This window comes from Anguilla anguilla, chromosome 5 (genome assembly GCF_013347855.1).
Source record: "Anguilla anguilla isolate fAngAng1 chromosome 5, fAngAng1.pri, whole genome shotgun sequence".
Taxonomy (NCBI): Eukaryota; Metazoa; Chordata; class Actinopteri; order Anguilliformes; family Anguillidae; genus Anguilla; species Anguilla anguilla.
In genome coordinates this window covers 17,316,412-17,333,974 of record NC_049205.1, presented here as the reverse complement: position 1 = coordinate 17,333,974, position 17,563 = coordinate 17,316,412, and the positions used below count along the sequence as shown (strand labels likewise).

The 17,563-nt window shown below is 49.0% G+C and overlaps 1 protein-coding gene across 3 annotated transcripts in view; it reads right to left on the bottom strand.

Annotated features, from left to right (window-relative positions):
* Positions 1–387: 387 nt before the first annotated feature.
* bcar1 (BCAR1 scaffold protein, Cas family member) overlaps positions 388–17,563 on the bottom strand; it is a 99,508-nt gene continuing 82,332 nt past the window's right edge. For 2 of the 3 annotated variants that reach the window (XM_035418808.1, XM_035418807.1), the window contains exons 3-7: positions 10,595–10,738; positions 5,448–5,561; positions 3,556–4,779; positions 1,249–1,338; positions 388–910 (exon numbers count right to left, since the gene is read on the bottom strand). In XM_035418808.1, the coding sequence (XP_035274699.1) occupies positions 401–910; positions 1,249–1,338; positions 3,556–4,779; positions 5,448–5,561; positions 10,595–10,738 (2,082 nt within the window). In that variant the 3' untranslated portion in view covers positions 388–400. The remainder of the gene's footprint in view (positions 911–1,248; positions 1,339–3,555; positions 4,780–5,447; positions 5,562–10,594; positions 10,739–17,563) is intronic. The other variant, XM_035418809.1, reaches the window with a different exon arrangement.

Genomic DNA, 17,563 nt, shown 5'->3' with positions numbered 1-17,563 from the left:
TACAGTCTAAAAACTACTGTTTGCCTTTTTTCATTGTATCTTCAAAAACATGTTGTATAGTTCATTCGTTTTTCACCTTATTTTTTTTATTAATCCTCCTCCACTAGTAGCAACTTTAAATATTTACAATGATTAATTTACAACCGATGGCCCTGCCCAGTCTCATAAATTTGTCCACTGTTTTTGTGGAGGGGTGGGGGTGGGGGTAAAGAGTCAAAAGCACGAGGAAGATGGTGAACGGGAAAGGGTCGGAGGCGGGGAGGTCGGCGCGCCCCGCCCGCGGAGACGAGGTTGGGCGTGCGCGGCGTTTGGGGCGACGTCGCGGCTGACGTCCCTCCGCCCGCCCCCCCCCCCCCCCCGCCCCTGCCCCTCCCCCCCCCTCCCCTCCCCCCGCCCACGCTCACATGGCCGCCAGCTGCCCCAGCGCCGAGCGTAGCTGCTGCGTGCAGTTGGCCAGCTCCCGCACCCTTTCGATCATGTCCCGGGCCGCGCCGGGCGAGGGGTACTGCAGCGCGGCCGTCTTGGTGCTCACCACGATGTCCTTGAGCTTGTCGCAGAGCGCGTTGCTGTGCTGGGCCACGCGCGCCCGCACCTCCGGCGACTTGGCCTGCCGCGACAGCGTGTCGCCGATGAACACCAGCTTGTGCGCGCTGAGGATGACGAACTTGCTGTGCGCCACGAAGATCTTGGGCGGCTGGTTGTTGTTGATGGAGGAGTAGAAGGCGTCCACGGCGTTGGTCAGCGTGGTGATGTTGGACTCGCACTGCTCCGAGTAGAACAGGAGCAGCTGCCGGTCGCCCGCGCTCAGCTTGCCCCGGGAGGCGGTGTGGTGCGAGGGCGGGGTCCAGTTCGAGAGGTCGTTGTTGATCGGTCGGGACACTTCCTGCTCCAGACGCTCAAACTGCTTCAGCTGTGGACAGGAGGGGCAGTGTGAGGGGGGTGCGCGTGTCCCAGATTCTGATCACATGGTATTAAGCGCTCTTTCTCTGCAGTGACTGATCAATGATCAGATTGCCCAACACTTAGCCATACCATGATCGTCCATTGATGGAAAAAGGCTAAATCTGATCCAAGGACAAGGCCAAAATCTATACAATCTTACTTCAGTGAAGCAGGGAAGAACTGAAATGCACACACAGGCACATACACACACAAAAAAACCCATATGCACACACACACACAAACGCACACAAACACGCACGCACACACATACACATTCTGATGTAGCTATACCTCTTTCTTTCTCACCTGCTGCTGCTCCAGCTGAGTTTTGTTCTGACGCATAATGTTCCCTTTTTCTAACAGCTGCTTCTGGTTTTTCTCAAACTCCTCTTTCCCCTGAAACCCCAAAAATACAATCATGAGAGATGTACACACAGACATACACACACACACACAAAGGCACACAGACAAACAGCTCAACCTCTTCCCTCTCTTACCTCGCAAAACCAAGTTCACGTAGACATAACCACAAATATCACACAGGACATATAATTATAATACAGCCAAGCTGCTTTGCATCCCATTGATGCAAAGTGACCTAGAAAGTGTTGTTCTGTAATGCATAGAGCTTATGACTCAATAACAAGCTGTGGAGGGGAAATTAGCTTTCATATATCTAAATCTTAACATACGGACACTCTGCTTCAGCACTTACATGACTATAGGGAATGCAGGAAACGGCTGTGATCACCCCTATTTTTCAAAATGTATACATTCATGCATACACACACACACACACACACACACACACACACACACACACACAGATATACTTACACACAAAACACACACAAGAAGTGTTAGTAATAGCTTCTGAAGACTTTGGTGCAGAGAACGAACAGTCCAATGAGCAGTGGCAAACACGCACACACACACACAAATGCCTCTGCACTGTTCCTGACCTGCTCTCATCAGATGCAGTTCCTGTACGTTTACCATTCAAATGGCCAGTAGGTGGCAGTGTGGTACTGCAATACATGAAGTTAGCCAGAAAGGGCTTGGTTTTTTTGTTTATTGGATTCCAGCCTTGAGTCTTAATTTGTTCTCACACACAAACACAGACACTAAAAGAGGTTCTGTAACAGAATTTTTGGGTGAAACCGGGGCTGTTGACTCTGGCAACCTTTCCGTTTGTCAGAAACACGAATCACGCAGCAGCAGGGCCCAAAAAAGCGACCGGGGCGAAGCGTGAGGCACACGCCAGATCTTGTCCCCCCGAGGACGTTCCGCTACTGAGCACCCTTACCACAGACCCAAGATACAGGGATTCCCACACGCTGTGTTCCTAAGTACCCTTCCTGGCAAACTATGTCCCCCTCGGTAAACAGTTCCATCTGTTTTATGCAATGAAACAAAACACAACGTTTGTTGGCAAATGATAACGATGAAACGAAATGGCCAGGGCGCCGAGGAGAGCGGATTCCAGCCGTCACCAAATCTGCATCTGATTTAAAACTAAGGAAAGGGACGTTGCATTTCTGCACGTCGGTTGCTTGGAGGTTACGTCGCAGGCCACAATCAGGAGCCACCCTGGCAGTTTCTCGTGAGACCTCAGCAGAGCTGACGCGTACTTCGTGAAATCTGCATCTCCCGAAGGCAGCCCCTAATCTTACAGCAGGGACGACGTCTTAGCAGTCGGCTCGACGGGGAGTTTAATGTGCCAATAAATCTCAGGAAACGTTGATGAGGAAGACAACCATATGGGACTAAAGTATGACTAAAGACAGAGGCGACCATAAAGGATGATCATCTGCTAAAAACGTGTCTGGATAACGACAATATTTTCAAATATAGTTTCCCAAAAGAGTATCTTCAATTTGGGAGTATGGTACTAAATTTCAGGGCTTAGCAGCAGTGAAAATCCCACAAATGTCATTTTTTTCAGCATGAAAATTGATGACATTTTCTGCAATTACCCAACCATTAGAAGTTAATGCAGGATCAGGGTACAAAGATCGTCTTATGAGTCTTTTTAACCGTGCAGTTACGCATCTGTTAGAGCAAAAAATTCAATTGCAATGTATGTTTCGCAGTAAAAACGATGGGTGTAGACTGAAAAAATATGGTCTCTCGGGACAGTGAGGTAGAAAAACAGTTATTCACCGTGTGACGGGTTGTTTTACATGAAAAATATTGATTTAGGGTCTAAAATAGGCTTTATCACTGGGGGCCTGGTGACGGTGGGTCATTTTTGACCCAGTCAAAAATCCACACAGTCACACAGAGGACTGTACCTGCTCACACACAGTCACACAGAGGACTGTACCTGCTCACACACAGTCACACAGAGGACTGTACCTGCGCACACACAGTCACACAGAGGACTGTACCTGCTCACACACAGTCACACAGAGGACTGTACCTGCTCACACACAGTCACACAGAGGACTGTACCTGCTCACACACAGTCACACAGAGGCCTGTACCTGCTCACACACAGTTACACAGAGGAGGACTGTACCTGCTCACACACAGTCACACAGAGGACTGTACCTGCGCACACACAGTCACACAGAGGCCTGTACCTGCTCACACACAGTCAGTGGAATGTACCTGTAAATGCACGTAGTCATAGTCCTCCATCCAGCCTTCCTCAGTGGTCTCATACGGTCTGTCGGGGGACTCCTCCTCGGCAGTAAACTTGGGCGGGGACGGCAGCGGGCGGGACTGGATGTTGCCCCTCTCGGGCCCGGCCGACTGGTAGGCGGGGCCGTTGTTGTTGTTGGCGGGCTGGTCGCCGGGGACCGGCGGGAGCGGCAGCTGCTGCTTGGTCCGTTTGAAGAGCAGGGAGGCGTTGCCGTGGAGGAAGGAGGCCAGCTGCTTGGTGTCGTCGGGCACGCCCCGCGCGCACATCACCAGCCGGTCCAGATCGTCGCCGCCGGGACAGGGCCCCAGCAGGGCCCCGGGGGCCCAGCCCGCCCCGTCCAGCGCCTGGCTGTGGCGCAGCAGGCCCTGGTAGCCCTCCTCCATCTTCGCCACCTGCCGGCCCAGCTTGGCCTGCAGGGTGCGGTCCGTGGCCTGGGCGGCGTTGGCCACCGCCCCGCGGGCGAAGTCCAGCAGGTCGCGCACGGCGCCCTTCACCCGCTCGGCCGCCTGCCGGATGGCGGGGAGGTTGGCCTCCAGCTGCTCGGGGGTCCGCCAGCCCCCGCTGACGAAGCTCATGAGGAGGGACACGGAGCCCTCCACGCCCTGCTGGAGCCTCACCAGCCGCTCCATGGCCTGGTCCAGGTCCAGGTTCAGCCTCCCGCCCAGCGAGGAGGCGGCGGACGAGGAGGAGGTGGAGGCGGAGGAGGAGGAGGAGGGCTCCTTGACGGGCACCAGGTCCAGGGAGGAGCTGGAGAGGTTGCTGCGGTTGCTGCCCGTGCTGGAGGCCGACAGGCGCTTGAAGCTGACGGCCAGGTCCTCCGAGGCGGGATCGCGCACCACCTGGGGGGGGACGTCGTAGACGTAGTCGCCCCCGTCGTCGCCCCCCGCCGGCCTCTCGCGGGGGAAGTCGTACACGTCCTGCGGCCGCTCCGACACGCCGCCCTTGCGCAGGCTGGCCGGGATGTCGTAGATCTCCTGGCCGAAGGGGGCGGGGCCTTCCGGGCGCCGCTTGCCCGTCAGCGGCGGGGGAGGGACGTCGTAGACGTCCTCCAGGATGGCCTCCTGGAAGGGCTGGCCTTCCGGGCCTTTCTTCAGCTTGGCGAAGTGCGGCGGCACGTCGTACGTCTCCTCCCGCGGCGGCAGGTCGGGGACGTCCTTGCTCACGGAGGGCGGGAAGTCGTACACCTGCGACTGGGGACAAACATGCAGTGTCACCAGGTATACCATTTTTACTGACTGATCAAGAAATACTGATTTTCAGAGCCCCAAATATCTTCACCAGAAGAAGAGGACTTGGGAATGTGATAAGCAAACACACATCCGGAGCTTTTGCATTCTTCAGAAGCGGACAACAGGAGAGAATGTTCAGCAATAAGGGACATTTATGGTGTGAAAATAGCACTTCCTGATTAATCAAGAACAAATCTGGAAAAATCACATCCCTGAATCACTGATGAATTCATTTTCCTAGGGATAATGAAATATGGGTAAGATAGTTGCGACATCCTCTTATTGGTAGGAGAGAGCCAGCAATCATGGAACATGTTTGACAGCCAACAGAACAATATGATGGTGATTGGGGGATAGCACTGCTTGGCTGATACCCAGGCTCAGAATGCCATTGGCTTTGTTTTACTGGATGTTACCATCATATTCTGTGATTGGTGGAGCTCCTTGGAAAGGATGTGCATGGACTATTTAGCCAATCAAAGTCTGAAACCAATCAAAGCCAATCAAAGACCAGCAGACACTATGTCCATGTGTGGCCAGACACTGTGAAGTATAAGCGGAGATCCCTGTGATTCAGTGTCTGAGTATTTGTGTGCGTGTGTGTGCATGCGTAGGCATTGAGCCCTCACCGTTTGTTGGGAGAGTAACTGGTTCTTCTCCACACTGGGGGGTGTGTCGTAGATCTCCTGCCCACCATCTCGGCTGGGAGGGCCCTTCACCACCATGGGGGGCGTGTCATATACCTGTATGGGGGAGGAGCCACAGTCAGAGGGTGCATTTCCAGAACTGCAGTGACACAAAGGCCAACTGTACCCCGAGGCCAGCAGTATTTCAAATACATGCATTTGCATATACATACATTTCATATGTAATATGAGTTGCTTGTAACTTTTTTGTATGGTTTATACTTCTGTTCCGCCTGCAATGTAGATATTTTCCTCTCTGGGATTTTTATCTCTGTGACATTTTTGTGTTTTTTCACATCTCTGACTGAACAAAGACACACAGTGAATGCGCGAGTTGAGAAGTCAGCTCTGCCCAAACACACGCACGCCTCACATGTTTGAGACACAAACACACGTCACTGCGATGACACACATCAGTGTCACGCCCGCGATGGCGTTCGTGTTGATGAGATCCGTTAAGCGTGGGATTGCGCAAATGGATGTGTGCTCGTGCTGCTCACAGAGAAAGTGTGACTGGGAGAGGCGAAAGAACGGTTCCATTACAACACGGGGGGGGGGGGGGCGGAGCAGAAGCATGTTATAAAAAAACCAACTAATTAAATCAAGCTTTTGAGAGCGTGCTGGTTTAATCCAGTATAATGTGGAGCTGGTGACAGGGTGGTTGGGTGTAACGTGCCCCCCCCCCACCTCCCCACTTTGTCTCCTAATCTCTCTACTCCCAGGAGCTCCCTTCCTCTCTCCTCTGATGTCCTTGTTAGACAAAAGCCGCATTTCCACCGCAGGAACTTTCCGCAGGAACTAGGAACCTTTTGAGGAAGGGTCTAAATTAAGTCCCCCCCCAAAAAGTCCCTTTTCGGGGGGGGTAGTACTTTCCAAAAGTACAGGAACTTTGAGGGTGGGGTTTGTAGCGCTGAACATTTCTGATTGGTCGAGTACTCACAGCATTTTATTTCAACCGCCATTTTTAAACATCTGCAGCCGCAAACCAGTTCGTTTTTTGTTCATTGTGCTTTGACACAACATGGAGTTACAGAAGAAATCATACGACAGATGGACCGACGACGAAGTCCAAATCATTACACTGAGTTTTCAAATAAACATTAGTACAACTGCATTATGCGTTTTTCTTCATTGTTGTGTTCTTCATTAGAGTAAAGATTAGATGAGGACCGTTTGCCATTACAGTCTGGTTTCACTAAGCTTTATATTAGCTATGCTGTTTGCATTGTGGACGTAGAATTACTTCATCATAATTATGGCTGGAGTAGTCGTCACAGAAAATGGCTGGAGCACTCACGGCAAAGTTGTTTAAAATCGTGGGAAACTGAAAGAGGCATAAATCATGGAGTGGCTTAAGTGACTGAAATAAGAACGCGCAACTGTAGCAAGAGTAACAAATGCTTGAAGTCCACAAAAATATGTGGAAAGTTAGCGCTAGTAATAAATATGAACAATGCATTGATGCAGGCTGGTGCACTATCAGTCCATCACGGAAATAAATGTTTTTTTTTGTCTTTAACATAACGTTGTGAGAAAGAGCATCCTGAAGTTGCATCACTACATAAGACAGCGTTACAGTGTGCCCGTTTAAAACAGCCGTCGCTTTTTCATACGTCAGCGGACTAATTTGCCTAATCTTCGCGGGGCTTTAGACCGCGGTGGAAACGCAGACAACAATGGGCTGAAGGAACCTTTTAGTTCCTTGAAAAGTAGTTCCTGGGACTAAAAGTTCCGGCTACTTTGGGTAGAAACGCGGCTAAACATTTTACTTTTTTGTCTCATATCCCTCTGTCAATCTCTCCTTTCCCGTCTGTTATACATCCCTTAAACTTCTCTTACCCCTCTCTCATCATCCCATCCCTTTACTTGTCCATCACATCGCCATGTCACCCCTCGCCCCCCTTCCTTCTCTGTTGTGCTTCCCTCTTCCTGGTCTCACTCCATTTTCCCCCCTTCCATCCTCCTCTCTTCCCTCTCTCCCTTTTCTGTCCAGAGAAAACAGGGAGTCCATTTAAGCTCTGCCTGAATAGAGGGGTCAAAGTTCGTACCGATACACGCGGTACAGGCCCTCTCTCACGCCCCCACAGAGGGACAGACTTCCTGTTCACGGCAGGAGGATTGTGGGATATGTCTCAGGGCATGATGGGAACCGGAACGTGATGCAGCCTCAGAGCAGGGCAGACACTCGCTAGCATGTCTGAGAAAGCTGAACATTACGACAGCACAACACATAACATTCTCGCTACATCACCGCAATGCTAAAGCAATATGGCATGTCGGCCAGGATGCCGTCATTGCGGTGGGATTTTTCCACCCTCTAATATATATATATATATATATATATATAAAATCCCACAATGCATTTCAGCCCAGAGCTGGAAGCCCCTCAGGAAGAAGGGATTAATGTTTCTGAAATCTGGAATCCAGAGATGCACCACCAAGCTACGAAGACAGCGAAACTGTGGGGAAGGTGAATTATTAATCACACACTGCTACTGCACCAGGGCTTTTAAAAGCGCTAATATTGTGTGGAGGGAAAATTAATGTAAATCAATAAACCATGCCAGCTTCAGTTCACAAATGTTCCTCTCTGTCTCACCTGACTTTTGTTTTCCCTTTACTGTCTCATCCCTGGAAATGCGACCTCTTGTCACACACAAACGTGCGTGCACACACATGCATACAAATTTACACATACACACACACACACACAAACACACCGCACATACAGCATATGTGTCCAATCACACACACAGGCACACCCGTAAGCACACACAATCACCACACACACACATGCAGGCATACCCTACATGCGCATACACTCGCATCATGCGCACACACCAACAGAATCTACACGCACGTATGCATACGCGGCACACACATACGCACACACACACACAAACACACATGCGCGCGCGCGACCAGCTTCCCAGCCATGTACATATTCATGGAGCAGCGTTCTGCTGATCGCTGCAGCGGGAGATAAGCGCTCGGTGTGCGGGGAATGCCAAACGACGCGCCCTTGTGCAGTGACAGGCCGGGTCCTCCATCTCTATTAACATACGGCGAACTACGCCCCGCGACCTGCGCCCCGCTCCGCTCCGCACCGGCCCGCCGCCGGCCTCCTATAAGGGCAGATTAGCAATTCTAATTTCGGCCAAAACAAGGAGGCGGGATCTGTTCGGGGGGGCGGGGGGGGGGCTTGGAAACGGAGCTGGGAGATAAAGAAGAGGGGTCACTTTGAATGCAGACATCAAAGGGAACCGACAGGCCTTTCGCTTCAAGAGCATATCAGAGAGAGAGAGAGAGAGAGAGAGGGAGAGGAGAGAGAGAGAGTGAGAGAGAAAGAGGGAGAGAGGAGAGAGAGTGAGAGAGAGAGGGAGAGGGAGGGAGAGAGTGAGAGGAGAGAGAGAGTGAGAGAGAAAGAGAGAGCGAGGAGAGAGAAAGAGAGAGAGAGAGAGGAGAGAGAGGAGAGAGAGGTAATGTGTTCGGCTAAATTTATGTTCATGCTCCAATGTCTTTCTGTATTTCTATATGTACGCTTTGGCAATATTTACTTGTGTATTTCATGCCAATAAAGCATTTTGAATTTGAATTTGAGAGAGAGAGAGAGAGAGAGAGAGGGAGGGGGTTAAAAAAAAGGAAAGGGAGGGAAGAAAGAGAAAAAACACCTCGTAAAGGCGACAGCGTAGCTTAGCGGCGCGCGCGGGTGGGCAGGCAGATTTGTCACGCCTGGCCTTCTCGTGTTCCGGCGGCGGCAGGCTCTGATTGGAGGGAATTAAGCGGCTCCTACACTGCAGCGAACGGCGCCGCGACGCCTCGTTTCCACCCTCATCTGCGCGGCCGCCTTCCCCCGGCCGCCTGCCTCAATTCCACTCCCCCCCCCCCTTCCCCCCCAACTCCCCTCCCCCCAAGCAAAGGCAGGCACCGGGGGCATACGGTACAACAGTACAATAAGGGGTCCTGTTTTTTTCAGTTTACGGAAAGACAGAAAAGCCCATGTTCAGAGCTATTCAGCTGCCGTGTGGCCTTTGTCATCTCCGGAGGTGTGCATGGGTGCCCATTCATGCTGTTTCTCTGTGCTATTCTCCACAGGCAGGCCAAGGTTAAGCAAGGGAAGCAGCGTGTGGGGTCTACACTCACGGAAATCAGTGGTTTAGAGAAAGGATACACAGTCCTTCTCTTCACTTCTTTCCCAGTCTCTTCAGGTCATTACTTGCCTTTTCACATTTTCCCATTCCTTCTGTTTAATCTTCATTTTTATCTCTCTCTCCTCTTTCTATCCTTCTTTCTCACTCCTTCTCCCTTTTTCTCACCCCATCCCTCTCTGTATCCCTCTCTCCTCCTCCCCCCCCACTCTCTCTCTCTCTCCCCCTCTCTCCCCTCTCTCTGACATTTCGTCAGGGAGCAGATTGTCAGCTGAGTGAATGGGTCTTAGTGCTTATCGTGGCTTCAGGACACCACAGAATGATTTCCCATTTATGGGAGGAAATGATGAAAAACCAAGTTTATTGTGCTTTAACCTTCAAACAAACACACTCCTTCTCAAAGGCACAGGGGTCGCCGCCGAGATTCTAAAGTGAGAAAATAACACATCTTTCTTTCCCCCCTGATGCATCCTGAAGCTGAAGCATGCTTCCCTTGCAAATGATGTATAACCTTTCTAAAAATAAACATGCGATCGGAGGGCCTCTGTCCGTTTTAAACCGTGTGAAGAGACACGATTTCAGGTTCCACATACATCAAATATTAATACGGGACGAAACACCGCAAAGAGAGATGACTGGTCTGGAAGTGAATCTGAGCCGACAGAACAAACAATATTCTAGCGTCCCTAAATCTGAAGGGATGCTAGAATTACTGCTTGATTGCAGTGGCATGAGGCCGTCCACATACAAGTATGAGAACTGCTGGTAACTGTAGGCAGGAGTAGCATTACGAGAGTGGCACTGGTATAGAGAGGTGTGCAGACAGAGGAGACGGAAGTGGGTATGCGTGTAGATACAGGCGACGGAGGTGGGTGTTGGTGTTGGTGTAGGTGAAGCTGATGGAGGTGGACATCGGTGGAGTGGGCAGGGCGAAGCGCTTACCTGCTGGTTATACTGCGCTCTGGTAGGGGGAACGTCGTATATGTCCTGGGAGGGAGGCGGGTGGCGGGGGACGTCATACTCGTCCTGCTCGTTCTTCCCTGTTTCGTACACATACATCTGCCCCACACGCGTAGGCACCACCACCTGAGAGTGACAGAAGAAGAGAGGGAGAGAGAGAGAGATGAGGGATTAAGAGGATATTCATATTTTCTGCAGGGAGGGTGCACTTGTAATAGATATTTTCCCCAGTGGCCCCTAGGTAGATTTCTCATTTTGTGGATTTCACAAATGCTGGAACACTTTGCGAATTACTGTCAAGTAATGTCCAAGGTCAACAGAAGACATGGACCGATGATAGCTTGGTGCCAGTTTATGCCGACAGGAACATTAGGCGGTGAAAATTAATTGTGATATCATACATGGCCCTTGTTATTAAAAAAATCTCTTAGTTCTGGCACAAGTCATTCATATCATTCATTTTTTTGGAGCCAGCCAGAAACTATGGCATTCAAACAGGTCTAAAATATTATGACGCATTTGCTAGCATGCTAGTACACTACGACACCCACCTCCCCTGCACCCACTCACTCTCTACACCCCCTTGCCCTAAAATTCCTTCCCAGCACGAATGAGCACGAACACACCCACACAATAACGCTCATTTCCGAGAGACAGCCGAGATTAACCCGGGCATCTGAAAACAAACGGGGTCCTGGTTGGGTCGTCGTGGGAACAGGGGCTGCCCTATTGTCTGCCTGTTTACTCACAGCATTGTAGCCCGGGGGGCTTTTTTTCCCACCGGCCCAGCCTGGGAAAAGACAACCTGAACGGGTCATATTTACATAAGACCAGACAGTGGCATTACCGCTCAGCCCCGGTCACAGAGACCACGCGGAGGGCTTCCCGCTTCTCCTTCTCCGAAGCCCAGGGCACACAGCACAGCGCAGCTTCAGTCTGCGCTCACCTGGCTGACCTCAGGTGAGCCTCCAGATTTATGAACATTCCGAGCATTTCAGACATTCCGCGTGGTTGATACTGGCACTTAATTGCGGGCGGCGGTGCATGCTGGAAAATTCCGGAATGGAAACCGTGCCCTTACTGAGGAGTTACGGAGTTTCTACTGTTCTGTTCAGGATGTAAATGCTACTTGCTAAAAAAAGAGTACTTTGTGCTATATAATATACCCTGCATACATTTTGAGAGAATGCATAAAAGATCAATGAAAGAAAACAAAAGATTAATATATATATATATATTTAAACTGTTGGATTTCGCTCCACATGGAGCAAAGCTTAACCATTTAAATACTCCTAATGCAGATTTCTCCCCTTTTCCCTGCTTGCACCCAGTCCTCTGCGCAGTACTGCCGACCGCCACTAGAGGCGCGTTTCAGCTCGGGATCAGCTTCTCCCCTCGACTCTCCCCAGTCACTTAATCTCCTCTGAGAATCAGTCGCCTCCAGTCATATGTTATTTCACTCGCTATCAGAGCGAGGTGAACATCTCTGTTTATTTACAGGGGAATGCAGTGGAAACTCTGCCAAGCTAACACACTACACACCGCCTGATTCTGCACTTCTTCCTCTCTTTCCTTTTCTCTCCCACTCATCCCTCTTTTGCTCTTTTCTCCTCCTCCCACACACTTTCGTTCTCTGTCTTTCACTCTACCTCATCCTCACTCATGTCTTTTCTCATAGTCAGGAGTTAGTGAGTGTCTCTTCTATTGTACAGTCATATCTTTGAGGCAAGGTGGTCTTGCAGATCAGATACTTTATACTGCATTATTACACTATTAATTACAGTGTAAATCCAATGTTTGTGATGAACAGGCATATTAATTTGCTCTGAGATGGAAAATGCAGGTTACAGAAAGTAAAAGTCCACTCCAGTATTTTGTTCCGATCCCCTGGATTTGCTCATTAGCACAATTCTTCAGCCAGGAGGTAGAACTTATGAAATCAGCTGGCTGAGTTCATGGGAGGAAGAAACACATGGCAGGACTTACTTTCTTTCAGACTTACTTTCAGACCCCTGGACTTTCCACCTCTGCTCTGACACCAGCTCACCCGCTTGCTTTAATGAATCAGCAATATTACCATGCAAGGACGTTGCTTCATCGATCTACATAGGTGTTCTATTTCACTGTGTTAAGATTTAACCTACCCTGATCTGGGCTATTCTGGGCTTTCTGACGAAGGCTTTGATGGAACAATGGCCACAAACGTTTTCTTTAGTTGGTTCTTTTGGCCCTTTTCCTCAAGTTATTAGAAATAATTATATAGATGCTGATAAATGCTAGAAAGGGAAAGGGAAAACATCATATACTGTACATAATCCTCACAGTTCTTCAAGTGAACATTGCAGATATTAAGAATGTGAATTTTGATTTCAGATTCCAATATTCTATGGCTCATTCAAACGATTATACCCCCCACCGCTGCCCATGAAATTCCGGTTCATTCTGTGAGAGTAATGACTCATCGCAGACAGATCTGCACATGCTCAAGCTTTCAGCCAAGAAAATTAATAATATCAATAAATTATCTGTTATTATATGCAGGGTTCTTGAGCATTCCTTCATGCATATTGATGAGAAAATAGAAAACTGTGGATCTCTGTTCTTTTTTCCAATTAATGAAACAGGCATTTGCATACCGACCCCAGTAATCAATTTGTGTGATCTCATGGTTGAATACCTGAAAGCTGAAACAATGGTCTTCTCCCCTTCAAGATACATGGCATGTATGCAGATAATTGGTTAGGTTCGTAAGTTGCTCAGGCCATGTTAAATAGGCTACACACAGTGTACCTCACGGGAATCAATGGGTCCGCTGTTGACCAGTAAAACAGTAATATGCCTGGTCATCAACCACTCCGATCTGTTTACCAAACACGCGCTGCGTGCTCCAGCCCTGTAGCCATGACAACCGGCGTGAGAGACGGTGGCCCTTCAGGGCTGGAGAAACACACACGCGCCACGTACAGAAACCACACACAGCAGCGAGCACCAACCATCAGCAGCGACTGTGCAAGCTTCTACACCGACCAGGCGTCCATCTTATCCATTGGGCTTTCGTACCAACCAGCGAATGTGGATATATTTTTAAAAATATATATATTTCTTTTTCATAGCCAATGGTGATTTCCACACAGCAGCTGCTGTCGACCATGGGATTTCTGCACACTGCATGTTGATTTCTAACTTGGGCGCAAACCAATCACTAGGGCTAAAAATGAGTCATGGACTAACATAGAAACCCACCCTTATACCGCTTGTGTCACATGACAGCATTGTGGTAGGGAGGCTTTCTGGCTTTTTTTAAACCTAGTTCCAATCATAGGGTCTCGTCTGTACAATCTGCCCACAAAAAAAAATTGCAATAACAATAATGAATGAAAAATGCTAAATTATGGATTTCAAATTAGTCTAAGCATGAAGTGTGACACAGCACCAGACTTGGCTACACAAATAATGTTCCATGAGTCATATTTCTGATGACTTGTGCCAATAATATTATTAAATTCATAATATCTGTAACCAACTGCCATTTGCTCTTTAGAAAATGATGATGCAGTCACTACCTTTAAATAATTGTGAGATTCAGTGTGGGGGAGGCTTACTGATGTATCAGCTGCAATACTTCATTATAGTTTATCTTTATTATGATAGTCTATCATTATCATCTTCTGGAAAGGCCATCATAGTGTCTGATATTCCAAATGTAAAGTAATCCTGTTGCACCTCAATGAACACACACACACCCACACACACACACACACCATTCCCTACATCCACTCTACACAAACTCACACACACTGACCCTCCCCCAAAAAACAAGCCAAAACAAGCATGTACAGACACATGTAAACCACATAAACACACACACACACACAGACAAACACACACACACACACTCACACACACACACAGATACTAACACACACACACACACAAACACACACACACACACACACACACACACACTCACACACACACACACACACACAGATACTCACACACACACAGATACTCACACACACACACACACACACACACACGCTCACACACACACACACAGATACTCACTCACACACACACACACACACACGCTCACACACACCACTCGACCCCTGGGTTGGGTAGAAGCCTCCTGTTTGCAGAGCCCCGATGCCGCGGCGGTGCCTGGATAAAGCTGAAGAATCATCTCGCATTCCTGGCTAATTAGACGGCGAGACGCTCCGTGATCCTGTAGCAATATTTGCTCTCCCACTCAAACGGCCTGTCTATTCTCCTGAATAATGTACGAGCCGTCCGAAGCGAGCCTCCACTAAATAGCCAATTAAATCATTAGACGTTAAACAAACCTGACAAAGTGCCTCCATTAATAGCCGCGTCCTTTGCCCCCAATTCGAATGCCACCCCACTTCTGATTCCGATCATAATCTTGCAGGAACGGGAGTTCTGAATCACACTCTTCATATCAGAGCACCCCCCCCCCCCAAGCCCTGCCAACCCACCCACTGGGTTGGTTGCTGTGGAGACAAGTTAATTAAACAGCAGAATCAGAGGTTAATATCTGCCCCATCTGGAGGTCTAGCTTTGGAACGATCTGGAATTGTAATCTGTGACTGTACTAAATTATAAATGGTAGACAAATGTTAGCAGGTACAATAACCTGGGGGGGGGGGGGGGGGGCACCCCACTCTCTCTTTGTCTTTGTCTTCCTGTCTTTCTCTTTGCTCTCAGTCCTTTGTTTTCTCCCCTTTCCCCATTTTCTCTCTCTCTATTTCTCCTCATTCTTTTCACCCAATCACCCTTCCTATTCTCTCTCTCTACTGATGCATCGCTACATGTCGAGGCTGGGTTTGACGCTTTATTTGAGGTTTCAGAGATTATTACACAAGTCAAATTGATAATGGTTGTTTTATAAAGCTCTCTCTCTCCCTCCCTCTCTCTCTCTGTGCTGTCATCTCCACACCCATTAACACAGAAGCAACAAGTGTTGCATTTCACAAGTCCGCTTATATAAATATCACAATCTAAAACACACAAACACAACCACGCACACACACACACACACACACACACACACACACACCGGGTTTCTGTTTATCGAGCGTGTGTCACGCCAGTGCAGTGGAGAGCAGTAATGGAAACCAGTCAATTCTGCTCCAGTGGGATAATGACCTCTTAACCCGCCACCTCTGGGTAAAGACGTGCCTCCCAAATCATTTAAACAGGTTAAGATAAAAACATTATCACTATATTAGCACCTCGAAGAGTTCACAGCCCTCCCCGCCGAAGCCCACTGATGTAAACTTTAACCTCAGTGAAAAGGAAAATGAAGTGTCCCACTGAGGTGGGAGGGGATGGGTGACAGATGTGGTCCATCAGCATATCCAATAAGGATCAATACCCCGCATTATCAATGGGTATAGAATGGGAGGGGGGGAGGACACACATATTGGGCCTGAATCTTTATCTGATGGTGACTAATAGGGATATCAATGAGTACCCTGGTGGGGGTGAGAGGAGGAGGGAAACAAGCCAGGGAGACCAGCTGTCACAACACTCTTCTGAACTTCAGATGATGATGTCACAAAAGCAAGGGGCGTGTCGATGGAGAACTGGAACAATGGGAGACCTGACTGTTCACCCTCACTACTGCAGACAGCTGCTAAGGATAACTCACAACCTGCCACGCACCAGAGAGACAATACCGAACCGGGGACCAGACTCCCCGATGGCCACACCTCCCAAACACATAAATATCCATCTCAGTCTCCCCACTTCTTCAGCTTGGTGACACATGCCATCACTCCGACCACTTTCTCCAGAGAATGTCTGCATGTGGCATTCAAATTTTGCCCTATGGCCTGGTTCTGTTGTCACTAACGTGAGAAAATAAGCATGAGAAATTCATACGGTTTCATCTTGGTTAATTGCTTTCTGTTTACTACCCTTGAGGCCCGCGAGGTAGTTCTCCGATTGAGCTGCAGCTCCCAATATGCAAATACTCCTCCAGAATCACACCGTTTGTTTTTTTTTGAGAAAATATGAACTCCATAAACTGCTGTTCTGCGCCAGTATGATATTGCTTAGCTGCCCTGTACCCCCGCACAAGCCACATTCTTAGCACAAACGAATGATCATTCAAAAGCTGCTGGGGTAAGCAGGCTCTAACATGTTCAGGTCTTTCTTAGGAGAAATGAAACCATATAAAAACCATAAATAAAAAAGATTATTTCAGATGAGGGAGGGGAGGGGAGGGGGCCAGCCCAGTTCAATGTGTACTTGGTGTGTTCACTGTGTGAGTAATCATCTTAAACCTTTCTCCACCCTGAAGAAAGCCAGAACTCACTGACTGGCTTCTGCCAATGCCAAACTGTGGATTTAATTTTCTCTCTTTCTCTTTCTCCCTCTCTCTCTAACACACTCCTCTGTATAAGCAGGACTATCCCCTGTGCAACAGATCCTGGATTAAAGGCATTATCTCTACTCGCGCAACAGGGACAATCATTTCATCTTGTGTTTATCTTGTATAAAAACAGATTACACAATGCCTTAATCCTAATTCTGCATCCTCGCAGAAGCAGGCTTCTTCCATGAAGTCTTGTCACTTCCTCCCCAGAAACTGCTGAGTGGAGTTTCATTTTAGATTTACAAGAGAGGGCTGTGGGATGCAAAACCTCCAGTGGCTATCAAACATCAAACCTCGGTTACCTCAGATGAGCCTTGGTTTGCAGCGTATGTATGTGTGCCGTTTTGGTGCGATCCAAAATGGCTGCCTGCACCTGAGCTGATGGCCGCCCAGGCGTTCCTGACGTGCACATCCCGTATTCGTGAGGCTGCTCGCCGGCTCTTGACGGAGGAGGGGATCCTAACGCTCGCGTTTCACGGCGCTTTCGAGCCCTCGCAACGAAGAAAGACCGACGAATTACGCTGATTACCTGTGGACGCGGCTCAGGA